This window comes from Gambusia affinis, linkage group LG10 (genome assembly GCF_019740435.1).
Source record: "Gambusia affinis linkage group LG10, SWU_Gaff_1.0, whole genome shotgun sequence".
NCBI classification, from domain to species: Eukaryota; Metazoa; Chordata; class Actinopteri; order Cyprinodontiformes; family Poeciliidae; genus Gambusia; species Gambusia affinis.
Window position 1 is genome coordinate 24179104 of NC_057877.1, and position 14977 is coordinate 24194080.

Here is a 14977-nt window from a genome sequence, read left to right on the forward strand (position 1 = left end):
ATAAGAGTGTGAACATACAATTTTTTTTAAAGGAAAATTGGAAGGCAATAAAGACTAAATGTTGTGAAAACTTTGTCACTTTTTTTCTCATTTTCTTCAGCTTACTAAGTTCTTTAGAACCACGAGGAACAATAAAAGTTGCTACCTCCTCTCTTCATTCGCCCACCACGGCTGTCCTGCCAGCGCTGCAGCTGTCTGGGCTGTCCGGGACGAGCGGGTTTAGGGACTGTATCTGCAGAGATGAGACATTTATAATCACGTCGGTCTTACCTGGCCGTCATGGATGAGTTTTAAGACTTTACCTGCAGAGCTGGAGGAAGGCTCCTGGCTGGTGGAGGGAAGGTTGGCCTTGTCAGACGGCTGGCTCGGCTCCTCCGCGTCTCCCTGCGACACCACAGCATCCACAGATGCTTCCGCACTGGGCCAGGAAAGAATAAACATGTAGGATCACAGATGGAAAGCATCCACTATTGCTGTGTTTTCCAGGAAGCCTAAACCTTTAAAGATTATTTCTACTAGGTGCACTGATTGCAGTTTTCTGGCCAATTACTGATCTTTAAAAACATGACCTGCTGATTCTGATTTTGGCTGATACCAATTAGATTTTTGTCTGAAATGTTGCTAAATATAGCAAAAAACACTGAGATGGCAACCGTGGAGTGACTATTGTTAACTGCAAACATGCAGACACGACCTGGGCTATCAGTCAAACCTCTCTGACAGCAGAGCAGGAGAAGACAGAGCTGGATTTTTAGACCTTTGCTGAGGTAGATAAGATCAGCTTCACACAAGCTCTTCTAATTGAATTCAATTAGAAGGTGTGTCCAAACTTTTGGTCTGTACTGTACATGTCAACCGATCACCGGTCTCTCAAAATTAAGGAGACTGGCGCAGATAAACCAATACACTTCTAGGTTTTACCAATATTTTATATTAGGGCAGAAACAAATTCTCAGATTAATTGTGATGAACCAATTATTAAAATAATCGTCAACTAATTTAGTTAATTTAATTGATTAAACAGACTCAAAAAAGACCATTTGCTGAAAGAACAAGATACTTAGAGCAATAATTAAACAAACACTGTACAAATAATATCTATAAAGTATAAGTGCATGCATAAATGTATATATAATGTGCATTTAAAAAACAAAAAGATTCTACCCAGAGCTCTTCCAGTGGCACAGTTTTAGTGTCTCTGATGCCGGGTTGCGGGTCAAATTGACCCGTTTTAAAGTTTACATTTTTTTTTTAAAACAGTTGGAAATATTTTTCTGCATGAAACTTTTTCCATTTGTCTTAATAGGTGCACTCTATACATAAATTGAAAATGGTTAATTTTACACATTTGCAACCCCCCGTGTCTACTTTTTAAAATAGATACTGATCGGGTCAATGTGTCCCAGCAGTCAAGTTGAAGGATGAAAAGGGTCATAAAATGTTCAATGCTATTTGTTTCCTTGCAACTATGAGACATATTTCACCACACACACACACATACATGCACACACACACATACATGCACGCACACACATACACATACACACACATGCACACCCATACACACACATGCACACACAAGTCCACTTTCTCACTATTCTCTTTACTTCACTAGAAAACTGCGAGAAAGCAGGTGTTCATTCAACTTTTGACGGGAGCATTTTCTGTTCCCGTGGAAGTGGGGAAAACATAAATACTCTCTGCATGACTCATTTGTCTTGATTTTAATCAGTGTCTCAAGTTCAATTATAAAGATCACACATAAAAAAAATCAAAATGTAATATAAATAAATTTACAAAAGATAAATTTCAAAGATAATTATTGTTTTTTGTGTGTAAATTTTTTCAGTGGACATAAAAAATGTAAATTACTCATTTGGACAATTTTTATGTCCAAATGAGTAAATGGTCGTCATTGATCCTTTATTTGTGAGAAATAAGAAAAAAAAAACCATCATTGCACAAATATTGACTGCAATGGATAGTTTTGGAGTTAATAATCAGATACAAAAATGTTTTGGAGGATATTTTTGGATTCTGACACTATTGCACGATTAAACAGTCCACGGGTCAAATTGACTCAGAAACATTATTGCTGTACCTCAGAAACGACCATAACAGGAGGGTTAAGTTGGTGTGGAAACTGTGAAGGAAAAAAAAACTCGAGTGATAATCACCTCTCTGTGTCTGGCTCCAGGAAGATGTCTCTCTCCTCCCCGGCCCCGGCGGTCCCTGGCAGTACCAGGCCCGGCGTGGACGTGCTCACCATGGGAACCGACTGCGAGGCGTGCTCCGTCGTGTCAGACTGTGCAGCCTCCGAGAAGACAGTTACTGGAGATAAAAGGAAACTTTATCTTTACAAACAGCAGAGGCTCCAGAATCTGAGTCATCACACGATTGGCTGTATTTATGAAAAGGCTCGAGAAATGAATGACTCTCTTCGTGTCAGACTGACTGACGGATACCTGGAGCTGCAGCTTGTAGTGGAGTGGTGGGAACGCTGCGCCCACCTGACTCTTCCTCATGAGTCGCCAAGAACAGAGGACTTTCATACAACCCAAGACCTGGAGAAAAGAATCATTTCCCAATTAAAAAAAATAAAAATCCCATTTTTATTGCTTTGTTGTATTAAATCACCATTTTTTTTTGCGTAATTTATTTTTAAACGTGTGCTGGATCACCTCCTTGCGTGGCGAGCTGGCCGAGGTCAGAGTGCGAGGAGGAGCTGGTCTGAGGCACGTCTTCTGAAAGACCAAACCTGAAGCGAGGGACTCCAGCAACCTGAGGAGAACTGACAACAGAGCCAACAAAACAAGATGAATCAACATAAACTAAAACTGAAACTGAAAATAAGATGAACCAACATGAACTAAAACCGAAAACAAAATGAATCAACATGAACTAAAACCGAAAACAAAATGAATCAACATGAACTAAAACCGAAAACAAAATGAATCAACATGAACTAAAACCGAAAACAAAATGAATCAACATGAACTAAAACCGAAAACAAAATGAACCAACATGAACTAAAACCGAAAACAAAATGAATCAACATGAACTAAAACCGAAAACAAAATGAACCAACATGAACTAAAACCGAAAACCAGATGAACCAACATGAACTAAAACCGAAAACAAAATGAACCAACATGAACTAAAACCGAAAACAAGATGAACCAACATGAACTAAAACTAAAGCTGAAAACAAGATGAATCAACATGAACTAAAACCGAAAACAAGATGAACCAACATGAACTAAAACCGAAAACCAGATGAACCAACATGAACTAAAACCGAAAACAAAATGAACCAACATGAACTAAAACCGAAAACCAGATGAACCAACATGAACTAAAACTAAAGCTGAAAACCAGATGAACCAACATGAACTAAAACCGAAAACAAAACGAACCAACATGAACTAAAACTGAAAATTTAAATGTAGAAAATTTAAATTCCCCTTTAATATTTTAAGCGTTTATTACATCACACAAGGGAAAAAAGAAATGCAATACAAATAAAATCCCACAACCATTAAAAGGTAAACAGATTAGGGCTGAAACATTAATTGGATTAATCGATTATTGATACAATCGTCAACTAATTTAGTAAATAATTGCTAACTAGAGCATGCAGACTTAAACAACACATTTATATCACCTTGTTCAAATTCTCTAAAAATCTCTTATGAAGCACTTTTGCTACCCAATTATTGATTGGACAATTAACATCAATACAGTGTAGATCTGGTTGTTTTTTTTAAGTCAAACAGACAAAACTGAATTTTTCATGTTAGAAGTATTTTTTATTTGAAAATGCATTTTCTGCTACAAATTATCAAGCGTTCACTAACAGACTGTTATTGCATTTTAGATAATAAAAGTTTATTTAAAAAAAGAACAGAATTAATTATTTGTCTATTTTCCTATATTGTGAATATTGTAGGAAAAAAGGCTTATTTGGTTAAATCAAAAATCTGCAGAATGTGCCAATTTTTTCTATCTGATTACTTGTCAGAATAATCGAATATTCAAATAATCGTTAGCTGCAACAGATGCATGTTGTGCAGCTTTTCGAGACGTACTGGATAGCTTGGTCAAAGCCTTCAGAGCGAGGGGGAACCAGAGTGGGAATGCTGGGAACCATCCTGTCGTCTTCTTCAAAGAAATGCTGCTGCAGAGCAAGAAAAATACGATTTAATGTTGATAATCACACAAAAACAACAAACTTACAATAACAAAGTTATCAGTTGGTGACCAAAGCCTATTCACATTTAAGCCAATTAAAAATGACCAGTTGAACACGCAAAAATATGTTTTATGATCAGTGAAAACATCATTATGTGCTATCATGGCAGCATCTTCGTGATCCAATGACTCTCCAACGGTTAGTTGCAGAATCGATACTTTGAAATGAAGTGCAGGGAAGCACAGAGATGTAGAAAACTTTTGAAAAAGAAACTGCATTTTCCACATCTGATTTATTTCAGCTGTGAGAAAGAGAGAGAGAGCTAAACTTTTGACTCCATACTTTAAATGATCGTCAAAACAAGCAATAGGTCAATCAGTTACTAAAATATTCATTAGTGGCAGCCCTGATTGTCTCTAATGTAAATAATGACAGGATGGCTAGAAAATATTTTGAATGGCACTAAAAATAAATTTAGAGACAAAGACTGGAAATAGAACAATGAGAACTTGTCTGTTGCAAGAAGCAATTAATTAATTTCATGATAAATTAAAATGAGCTTGATAATTTCTATTCTGATGATTAATATTTTTTGAAGGGAAATTTTGTTTAGAGAGAATTCATAATCTATTTTATGTTTGGTTTTGGTTGTGTGCTTTTATTTCCATTTATTGAAATTTTTTGGGTTGTGTTTTATTTTGGATATTTAAAATATCTCACCGTCCTAAAGTTCAGAGGTCCTTTCAAAATTAAAGTTTATTGGTCCTTGAGAGGACAAACTTGCACTATTATACCATTATCAATACATTAATTAAAAATGGTCTTAAATAAAAAATAACAACAGGGACAATTTATTGTCTAATAAAATTAGTTATTGTGACAGGCCTATTTGGTGCACATCTAATAAAACATCACGTGGTGAGAAAAGTGACTTACAGCACTGCTGGCCATGCCAGGGTTGAGTCGGCCCACTGACTGGCGCCGGATTCGCTGTTAGAGACACAAAACCGGTTAGAGGAGAAACAAAAATACTCAACAGATCTTCTAGAGAGACGCCCGCAGTGTCTGAACCTGAGCAGATGGTCCCAGTTCTGAAGACTGAGCGGGATGGATGTTGAGTTGGGGCAGAAGCTGCTGCACAGGTCGCCGTGGCGACTGGGGCATACGCACTCCGGAACTTGTGATTGGCTGCTCTGTTGACAAGGCCTCCATTGGGCTCCCCTCAACTGAAACATTTAATATATAATTAAAACAAGCTGCTAACATTAAATAAATGTTTTAAACAGCTAATCATGTTAAAAAATATAATCTATGGTGCTGAAAGCAAATCTTGTTTAAAAAATTGAAAAAACAAAAAAAATGTTACAGTGGACTCACGGTGAACATTTTTCACAGAATATATCTGAAACATGTAAAATATTCAAAAGAACATCAGCTTGGAAAGTTGAAACAGTTTCCAAATGTTTGTAATAGGACTGGAACGATTCCTCGAATGATTCGATTATTAATATTCCTCGAGGAAAACTTATCTGCCTCGATGCTTCGTTAAATTACGTAGCGCACCGTGTTCCGGCCGGACCGTTATTTATGGAGGTGCGAGCAGCATGGTGTTGAATTGTGCAGAGTTTTGGCAGAGTTTGGGGGACAAATGAGGATTGTTCAAGTTCGTGGTGAAATGGTTGGACTAATGGTTGGAATCGGGTCGTCACGGCTTTCGAGCGGAAAGAGAGAGACAGTTATGAGTGTCTAATACTGGGACTCAAGTATTTGTAGATTTTGGTTATTCACAAATATGGATTATCTATTACCTATCTATATTGGAAGATTAAAAAAAAAAAAAATGTAGCAAACCTAAAAACATTCCAAGACTGTTTTTTGGATGTTTTCCAACGTAGCTAGATTTTGTTTCTTGGAGTATTCTCAAGTTCTTTATTTTACATAGTTATTAAATAATATACAAATCTAATCAGGTTTCTGAGCATTTTTTTGAGACTTAATCTTCCAGTTTTTCATACAATTTACAGATAAAATGCAAATGCAAAAGTTCACTATGAGTGTCAGGGTTTAATTATAGAAGAGTGTAAAATTCACCAACTGGAGAGATAGAATGGGCAGATGAAAAGATGGAAGGGTGAATAATTTTGGGGGAAAAAAAGCATAAAAAGAGGGGATAAAATAATTTTCCACTAGCCTATTTTCTCTTTCCATACTGATCCAAAGAAGGAAAATGAATACTTTAATAAAAGTAATGAGTACATTTAGACAGTGAGAATGTTTTTGAGCTTTCTGCTTCTACAGTTGACTGCCTTTAAGGTCCGATTTAATTTAAAAAAGCAGGACGTACAGAATTTTTGTTAGCCAAAATCAGTACTTTGCACAAAAGTATCAATATTTGACAACATGTAAGAGAACATCCCCACGTTAGTTTGGATAATAACGACCGTCCTGTGTTGGAGAGGATTTATTTTGGCCAGTTTCACCTTTTCTCCCCAGCAAATGTTTTACATCTTTTCCAGTCATCGCTAAGTGGCCGATAACTAATTAGAAGCCGAGGTGGAGAGTATGAATCAGATCTACACAGTTCATGTTTTTGACGGGGTTTCCTGGATCTTACAGTTTGGTGTCTGGGAATCGGCAGGCCTCTGGGTGGAGTCCGACGCCCCCAGACTCTCCTCTGTCTCAGTGCCCGGGTCGGTGACATCAGCTCCCTGGGAAGAGCAGGAACGCAGGAAAATTATGAAAGAAAGCGAGGAAAAAGAAAAAAAATAAATAAAAATGATGAATATTAAATGTTGAATGAAGTGAAGGAAAGGGGAAAATACAGGGGAGAAAGATGGGTGACTGTGAATGAAACTGGCACATGACTGCTTAGCAGAAGACACAAATTACCGACTCACTGCATTGAACAAAGATGCCTTTCAGTAGGTGGAAAAAAACTAATACCAGCCCTAAAAGCTTTAACCAGGAATCAAAATGACAAGTCTTTAGTCCTCACAAGGATTATTCGTTCTTAAAGGTGATGAATGTGTGAAACTAAATAGAAATCTGTTTAAACACACAAACTAAAAAACAAGAAATCCTGTGTTGATCACCTGACTTGATTGAGCACAAACCCAAAAATGTAATACCTTAAAGAAACCCTTCAGTGTGGATGATGTTACTAGAAGAAGAGTCAATATGAGCTGGAGTTTTTACATTTTAAGACTTCAATAGGCCAGAAGAGAGCAAGATAAAGTAAAGCTTCAGATAACAGAAAGGCTGAACAAAATTGTTCTGCTATCATTTTGTGCTTTCTGTCTACGGAGTATGCAGGATTTGGAGATGCTGACAGCTTTTTGGATAATTTCACTGTCCAATAGTTGAACCTTGTTTTGTATAATATTGTACGAAAGCTAGAAAAAATTTATTTTCAATGCTTATTGCTGCAAAGTTAGTGGCTTGATGCAATCAACTTGATTTCCATGGACAGGAAAAGTTTTACAAATTTGAATTACAAATTAAACTTGACAGTGTTGTATTACAACTACCGCATGGTTGGAAAAGATGTTATTGATTCTTTTTGCCTTCAAGGAAGGCACTGCACAAAAAAATAATTTTTATTTAATGGAGACGTTTATCATAGTTAGAGACACACCTGTCTCCTATCAGAAACAAACGATGTAAAAGCTGTATAAATAAAAATACATTTGATCTAAACGCCATTATTGGCATAACAGAAATTGAGCTCTTCTCAGAATTTATGCTTCCAGTGAAGTTTTAGTTTATTTATATAGAGCCACTTCACAACAAGTGACGTCTCAACGCTCTTTGCAAAAGAAAAAAGAAATTCATTTTATTTTCCTTTGGTGATAAGCTTCAAATCTTTGAGGTAAAAAGGCCTCCTTGCCATCACCCTAATCTTCAGCTCCCTTCACAGATTCTCTGTCACTTCAAAATATTTTTATCGCTTCCAATAAGAAGAAATTCGCTGATAATTACATGTGTGTAACTGAAGCATCAAGTTGTCCTACAAATACTGAATCCTTGTTCTTTATTTGTCATGTAGGAGGCGCCATCTCTGCTGAGCCTTTATTCAGTCTGCAGAAAAACTGAAGTAATTCTGGCGCAAAAACAACTGTTTTTGTACAAAAGCCAATATTAGAAACAACAACGAAGCGGATTGGTGCGTCTCTGTTTTCAGAGGGGAATTAAATGTCACTTTTGAGACACTGACTCATCTGACTGAATATGAGCAACTAACAAAAGAGTAAAAGTTAATAATGTAGACAAAAGTACAGAATTATGACAGAAAGGTCAAGTGAAAAACAGACACTGGAACAACACAGTATGAGCTGGAAAGGCTGAGTGTGTTGGAATGAAAAATAATATGTGGGAGGCGATTAATGACGAATCATTTCATGAGAACAAGATTTATTTTCTGGTGTCCCAACCAGTGATGTCAGTAACGCGTTAGTTTGTAACGCGTTACTGACGTCGGACCACTTTTTTCAGTAACGAGTAATCTAACGCGTTGCTATTTCAAATCCAGTAGTCAGACTACAGTTACTTCTCAAAATCATTTTTGTGTTACTATCTTCTTTTGTTATTTAATCGTATTGCTCTACTCGTCTTGTCGAGTGACCGACGTCTCTATGCGACAGAAATGTAAACAATGGAGGGAGATGCGCATTTTGTTGGTGGAAAAACTGGAACTATTTTGAGTTTCTGTCGCCAAGTCCGATTATTATAAACGGCTTTGGGCTTCATTGTTTTAAAGTCGCTTGCAAATATAATGAGCGGCGGGTTGCGCCTTTTTGGGCTCGTTTTTGAACGTGAAGTTGCTCATTTGGGTTTGGAAAAAGCAGACTCATAATAAATCCCAGAATTTGTCCGTCATTAAGGGAGTCTTACTCAGTTTCTCCTTGTCCATCATTTCCTGGATGATCCGTCCCGCTGTGTCTTAGTTAATGTCAAGTTAATATATTACCTCTGAATGACATTGAGCTTCGCGTTGCACTCCAGAAAACTGCAGACATTGAGACCAATATAAATAGCGCAATAAACGTAAAAACAGCCACGAATGAACGTGTCCGTAGTTGCCAATAATTATAATGGCAAGATTACGCCATTCTAATTATTAATATTAAGATAAGTGTCACAAATCTGTGCGGCCATCTCAGTGGTGGAGCTGCAGGAGGAGCTCTGAGCTGTGACACCAAACGCAGAACCTGGATGCTTGGGGGAGGGGGGCTTTAAAATCCTTCTTGGAGTTTTCCACACAACAGTGGACCACACAAATTATTCACGTTTTTTATTTTTTGTACTGTTTTTTTCTACAATCTCCTCTTCAGTTCAACCTTATCAGTGGAGACACATTGTTGATGTTACCATTATAAAATAGCTTACAATTAAGTTTTGGCAAAGATCAAAGTTATTTTCACAGTAGGTGGAGTGTTGTTGTTAGCAGCTGCTGAAAGTAACTAAAAAGTTACTTTTAGTGTAACTTAGTTACTTTCCAAATCAAGTAGTCAGTAATATAACTAAGTTACTTTTTCAAGGAGTAATCAGTAGTCCGATTAAAGTTACTTTTTCAAAGTAACTATGCCATCACTGGTCCCAACCTCTGTATCGTCTCCCTCATAAACTTCGTTGCCATCGCCGCTTCCTTCGTTGCTCTCCTCTCCTTCCTCCTCCATCCCCCCATCATCTTCATCCTCCTCATCTTCGTCTTCTTCCTCTTCTTCCTCCTCCTCTTCTTCTTCCTCATCTTCTTCCTCCTCCTCTGCATAGTCCTGCAGTATTACAAAGCAGCAATGAGAGGAACCGGGACATTTCCCAAAAAGAGACTTTAACAATGTTCAATCAATCCTTTACCTGCTCTTCTCCCTCTTCTTCCTCCTCCTCTTCGCTTTCAGAGTCCGTCAGTATGACGATGACTTCCTGCTGCAGCTGGTCAGGCGTTTCACTTTGACTTGGGGTGACTGCCGGCTCTGCTGGGACCGACTGAGAGGCTGAATCTTCCTCCGCTTCCTCAAGGTTTGAAAACTCTGCCTGCAGGGTAAAATTTATTAATGTAATATAAATATAATCTTAATTCATTTCTAAGTGTCAGTATTTGTGATAAATAAAAACATAAAAGAGGGGAAAAAAAACTTTCAAACAAGTTAAAATCATCGGATGCGAACCTGGCTTGCGTCTGCTCCATCCTGGCCGTCTGATGGCACAACCCCTTCGGCCTCTGCACTCTCGTCAGCCATCACTTCCTCCTGACAGCATAATCAATACGTCATCGATTGGCATTAGGAATAATAATTATTAGTTAAATTGAAACAAGCCAAACAAATCATTTTAACGATTCAGAATTTTCTGCTCAAATTAAAAGCTTAAACAATTAAAATTAGGAAAAATCTCTAAAAAGCTTCTCGCTAAGTTTTCTGATATTTAACAAATATAAATAAGTGGTGATTGTGACTGAGCTAAAACAAGAAAAGTTTAATCTCATTTTAAAAAAACTGTCTGTCTTTTTACTAGGTGACTGAAAATATCTGACTTCATTTGTACATAACGTTTTTCCAAATGTAGGATTTTAATTAAATGTTACTAAACTGTGCAGTTTGAACATCAAGCACTTTCAAAACCTTGGAAACACCTCAGTGAAATTCAGGCATTATCAAGGATTCCAAGCACCAACATAAATCTACCAGACAACCATTTTGTCAAATTAAAGCCCTCTTGCTCCCCTCTCTTCCTCCTCACCTCTGGTCCCACCCTCTGGATGATGCGCAGCTTTTTGGCCATTGGAGCTCTGGGTTCCTCCTGGGTCGCCTCCACCTCTGTGAACGCAGCAGCGCTGCTCTCCTCTTCCTCTCGAGGTCTCTTGGACAGGGCGGAGGTCCCAGGTGTTGCTGAAACTGGAGTAAAGGTGCCATTAGTACGATGTGTACATAAACAAGATGCATACATTAATTCAATACATTTTTAACCTGCAGAAATGAAAATGAATTCAAATTAATCTGAATGTGTGTGTATTTCTTCATTTTCCAGATTTGTTTGTTTTTTCCATTTATTTGTTTGATGGATGTAATATAATGTGGAATAAACTTTTTGGTCCATTTTATTGCACTTCATTGCAAAAAGAATTCAAAATCATTTACACATTAAGGTAAGGCAAGGTAATTTTATGTATATAGCACATTTTCAGCATCAAGACAGTTCAAAGTGCTTACAACCAAAAGCTTTATTATTTTGTTTTCTTTCTGTGATAGATCAAATGAATTCTGAGTGACCAGCTGTAACTCTGGAGTGCATTGGTCAAAAAGAAAACTAAATCCAGATTTTCCTGAAATTAAATCTCCATATGCAAAAGATTTGATTTATCGATACAATTCAGTTTATCAGCCGGCCTTAATTAGTTAGATTTCACAGCTTGTTTTATTTCACTCTGGACTCTGTTGATGCATTTTGCAAAGATAAATGGGGGGAAGCGAGTCCAGTAAATGCTGCAAAGTTTTAAGGTATTTTGAAGTTTTGACATATTTGAAGGCAGAGTTTAGATTTTATTCAGACAAATGAAACATTTATGCAATTGTAAAGGGTGCAAATACGTCTGTGGTGAACGGTAAACTGAGAGAAAAGTAATACTAGAACGAAATTATTTTTTGGAACAAATGTCTCACCAGTGCCAAACACAGACGAGGAAGAGGAGGAGGATGTTGAAGGCCATTCCACCTGCGAACTGGGCGTGGCCTCGATCGTAACAGGCGACGGCTCCCGATTGTCCGGCTCTGGGTGGTTGACGCTCTGCTGCTGCGTCGGCTGAACGAATGCTGTGGCCTGAGTCTGCGTCTGCTGAACGGTCAGCATGGTGGTCTGGACGTTGGGACTGGCGGAGCGAACGGAGCCGCTGGCGCTTCCATACACGGTCACATGCTCCACCGGCGGCGCTTCGGTAGACTGCATCGCTGTTGATGAGGTTCAGGTGGAGAAAATTATTTTTTAGAGTTAAAATAATTAATAGATTAATGAAATAATAATTATTTACTCATTAACTGGAGTATGAAGACTCTAAAATAAGACAATTTGCTGAAAATTTGCTGAAAAAGCCAAAAATTTGTCTATTTTGAATTTAAAATAAAAACCTTCTTTGTCAGTAAATGAGTTTTAACCAGAACTCCTCCGATTGGATAGTTTTACATAAAAAAAAAAAAACTAATTAAAGCACCTTTTGCTATCCACCTTTATTTCAGCTACAAATAATCAAACATTCTCTGAAGGAATCCTGTTGAATTTTATTCAATAATATTCTTGACTTATTCAGAAAATTCATTAAATTATTTCTTTGTTTGCATTTTTATGTGCATTTACCCAACTAATGAGTAAATCATCAGAATAACTACTAGCTGCAGCCCTACATTTTCTGCGTTTTATCTTTTAAATCAAAGATATTTGCAGAAGGACCGACCTTCCTGCGTCTCCACCTGTGTGGTAGGCATGACTGTAGCGGTGGGTGTTGGCGGCGGCACCGGCGTTATCATCGGTCTGATGCTTGCCCGGGGTGTCGGTTTGTTGCCGGGGTTGACCGGTTGCTTGCTGGCTGTGGCAACCACAGGTGTTGGCTTAATGTTGGCGGTCGGCGGCTCAGAGGCGCTTGTGCTGTAGATGGAGAATAAAAATGATGAATTGAATGAACATTTTAAAGATGCACAGAGAAAATCTAGAGATGCCCTGATCAGGAAACTGGTGTGAAGGTGTTCCAACAGTTACAGCATCAAAACATTCAGTTTTTCTATTAAATCCCTATACATAGTACACAAAGAAAGTAAAAAAAAATTCTAAAAATAATTCCTCTCTAAGTTTTCTGGCATGTAGCAAATAGAAATAATTTTGTTTAATCCTAACTGATCTAAAGTTTAGTCTGATTTAACTTCAAATAGCCAGAAAAAATTGTGTTTGTCTTTTTATTAGGTCCGTAAAAATATCTGGTTTCAACTGTAGTTTTTTTTCCTAATGTTTTTTCTAGTTTTTAACGCTCAATCAAGTGTTAGATTAGACTTCATTATAAAACTGTGCAGTTTGCCAATCAAACACTTAGTACAGAAATTGAGCACTTTCTAAATATTGAAAACCTGTAACTGGAACTGAAATTCAAGCATTTTCCAGGATTTTAAGCGCCCGTATGAACCATAATTGTAGATTTGACAGGGAGCTGCAGACTGTAGAACATTTACGAATGAAAGTAAATGTCTTCATTGTGTAGAATGACGTCAGCGGAGATTTGAGGATTAATTTTAACACTTACCTGCCCCTGTCTGCAGCTGGCGTCGTCTTCAGACTGATCTGCCTCTGTTCTGTCGTCCTCTGCTGCTCTTGAGTCTAAAATGAGAAAAGAAACATTTGCTTAAAAAGCGCACAAGACTGGGACAGAAATTTCAAAGATACATTTTCTACATATATCTGAAACAGATAAATGAGGTTGATATGCAAAGTGAGGCTGTCATGGGTTGTAATCTTTGAAGATTTCTACTGTTTTCCAATATGTATGTGTGCTATAGAGATGTGGTGGAGGCTGTTCACCTTGCTTGGCCCGGCCTCCGGGGGCTCGTCTCTCTGCTCCTGTCTCTCCTGCTGACCCCTCAGGTCTCTGAGCTCCCGCTCCTGGCGGCTGAGACGCCCCTCATACTGAGACCTGAGAGCGCTCACTCGCACCTCCAGCTCCTCGCGCTGCTGCTTCAGCTCCTCATTCTCTCGCTGCAGCTGCTCTTTGGTGGCTGAAAGCAAATCATTTAAAGGCAATTAATATAGCAATAATGGAAATAAACAACATTTTATTTTTATGTACAAGCAGGATTTGTACACTTTTCAAGGTACATTTTCAAACTTTTCCCGCATCACACTTTGGAGATAAAAACTATTTTTAAAAATATTTATTACTGTCATTAAGAATATATTGCGATACTGTTCTACATTGAACAACAGAGAGAAGGTAAGCTAAAATACCTAATTGAAATTCAAGCATTTTCAAGGATTTCAAGCACCCATCTGAACCTTGTTAATGATTTGGCAATTCTTACGTTTTTGTTGGATGCAACATGTTGCAATATGACAAAATCCTCTCACCTGTGACATGGCTGATCTTCTGTCTGGCAACCAGAAGTGCCTTTCGTGTTTTCTCGTCCTTTTCGGCCATCTGCTGTCTCAAAGTTTCCTCCTGCGTCATTTTCTCCTGCAGCTCCTGCCTCAGGCGGTTCAGCTCCGTCTGCAGCCTGGACGACTGTTCCTGGACGTTACGCAGCTCAGTCTCCCGCTCTGTGACCACCTGAAGCGCAGGAGGAGACACACAACAATTTCTTAATCTAAACATCAGAAAGGCCTTAAACAAAATCAAAACAGGTCTTATGTGTTTGTTTTTTAATTTGTGACACTTGTGATGTTCAACCTTGTTGGTGTTCTCCAGCTGTCCCTCCAGTTCTTTGGTTCTGGTCTCAGCCTGACTCAGGGAGTCTTTTACGCTCTGCAGCTCTTGAGCTGAAGCTTGATGTGCCTCCTCGTCTTGGGATGGGCCTGCAGCGGCCTCAGCAACGAGCTGCAGGACGTAAAAAGAGACATTAGCAGAAATGAAGAGAGAAATCAGTTGTAGTGGCACAGTGAAGAGGATTAGCTATTTTTACTATCAGTGAATAGTTTAAAAATGAAGTTCACTTGTTTGTTCTGTTCATTCAGTTTGCAAAAGCGATAGAGAGAGCAATACTTTTTACAAAAACAAGAAAGGCTGATCACTGCAAGGTTTGTGTGCTCAATAACAAATGG

At 38.1% G+C, this 14977-nt stretch overlaps 1 protein-coding gene across 2 annotated transcripts in view; it reads right to left on the reverse strand.

Annotated features, from left to right (window-relative positions):
- tprb (translocated promoter region b, nuclear basket protein) overlaps nt 1–14977 on the reverse strand; it is a 30232-nt gene that overhangs the window by 372 nt on the left and 14883 nt on the right. Inside the window, exons 32-50 of one of the 2 annotated variants that reach the window (XM_044130577.1) lie at nt 14607–14753; nt 14288–14486; nt 13745–13938; nt 13470–13543; nt 12633–12823; nt 11848–12132; nt 10928–11082; nt 10357–10437; nt 10046–10222; nt 9793–9963; nt 6807–6900; nt 5264–5418; nt 5129–5182; nt 4089–4174; nt 2682–2791; nt 2466–2564; nt 2178–2331; nt 303–418; nt 146–232 (exon numbers count right to left, since the gene is read on the reverse strand). In XM_044130577.1, the coding sequence (XP_043986512.1) occupies nt 146–232; nt 303–418; nt 2178–2331; nt 2466–2564; nt 2682–2791; nt 4089–4174; nt 5129–5182; nt 5264–5418; nt 6807–6900; nt 9793–9963; nt 10046–10222; nt 10357–10437; nt 10928–11082; nt 11848–12132; nt 12633–12823; nt 13470–13543; nt 13745–13938; nt 14288–14486; nt 14607–14753 (2629 nt within the window). Of the gene's footprint in view, nt 1–145; nt 233–302; nt 419–2177; nt 2332–2465; nt 2565–2681; nt 2792–4088; nt 4178–5128; nt 5183–5263; nt 5419–6806; nt 6901–9792; nt 9964–10045; nt 10223–10356; nt 10438–10927; nt 11083–11847; nt 12133–12632; nt 12824–13469; nt 13544–13744; nt 13939–14287; nt 14487–14606; nt 14754–14977 lie in introns of both variants that reach the window. The other variant, XM_044130576.1, reaches the window with a different exon arrangement.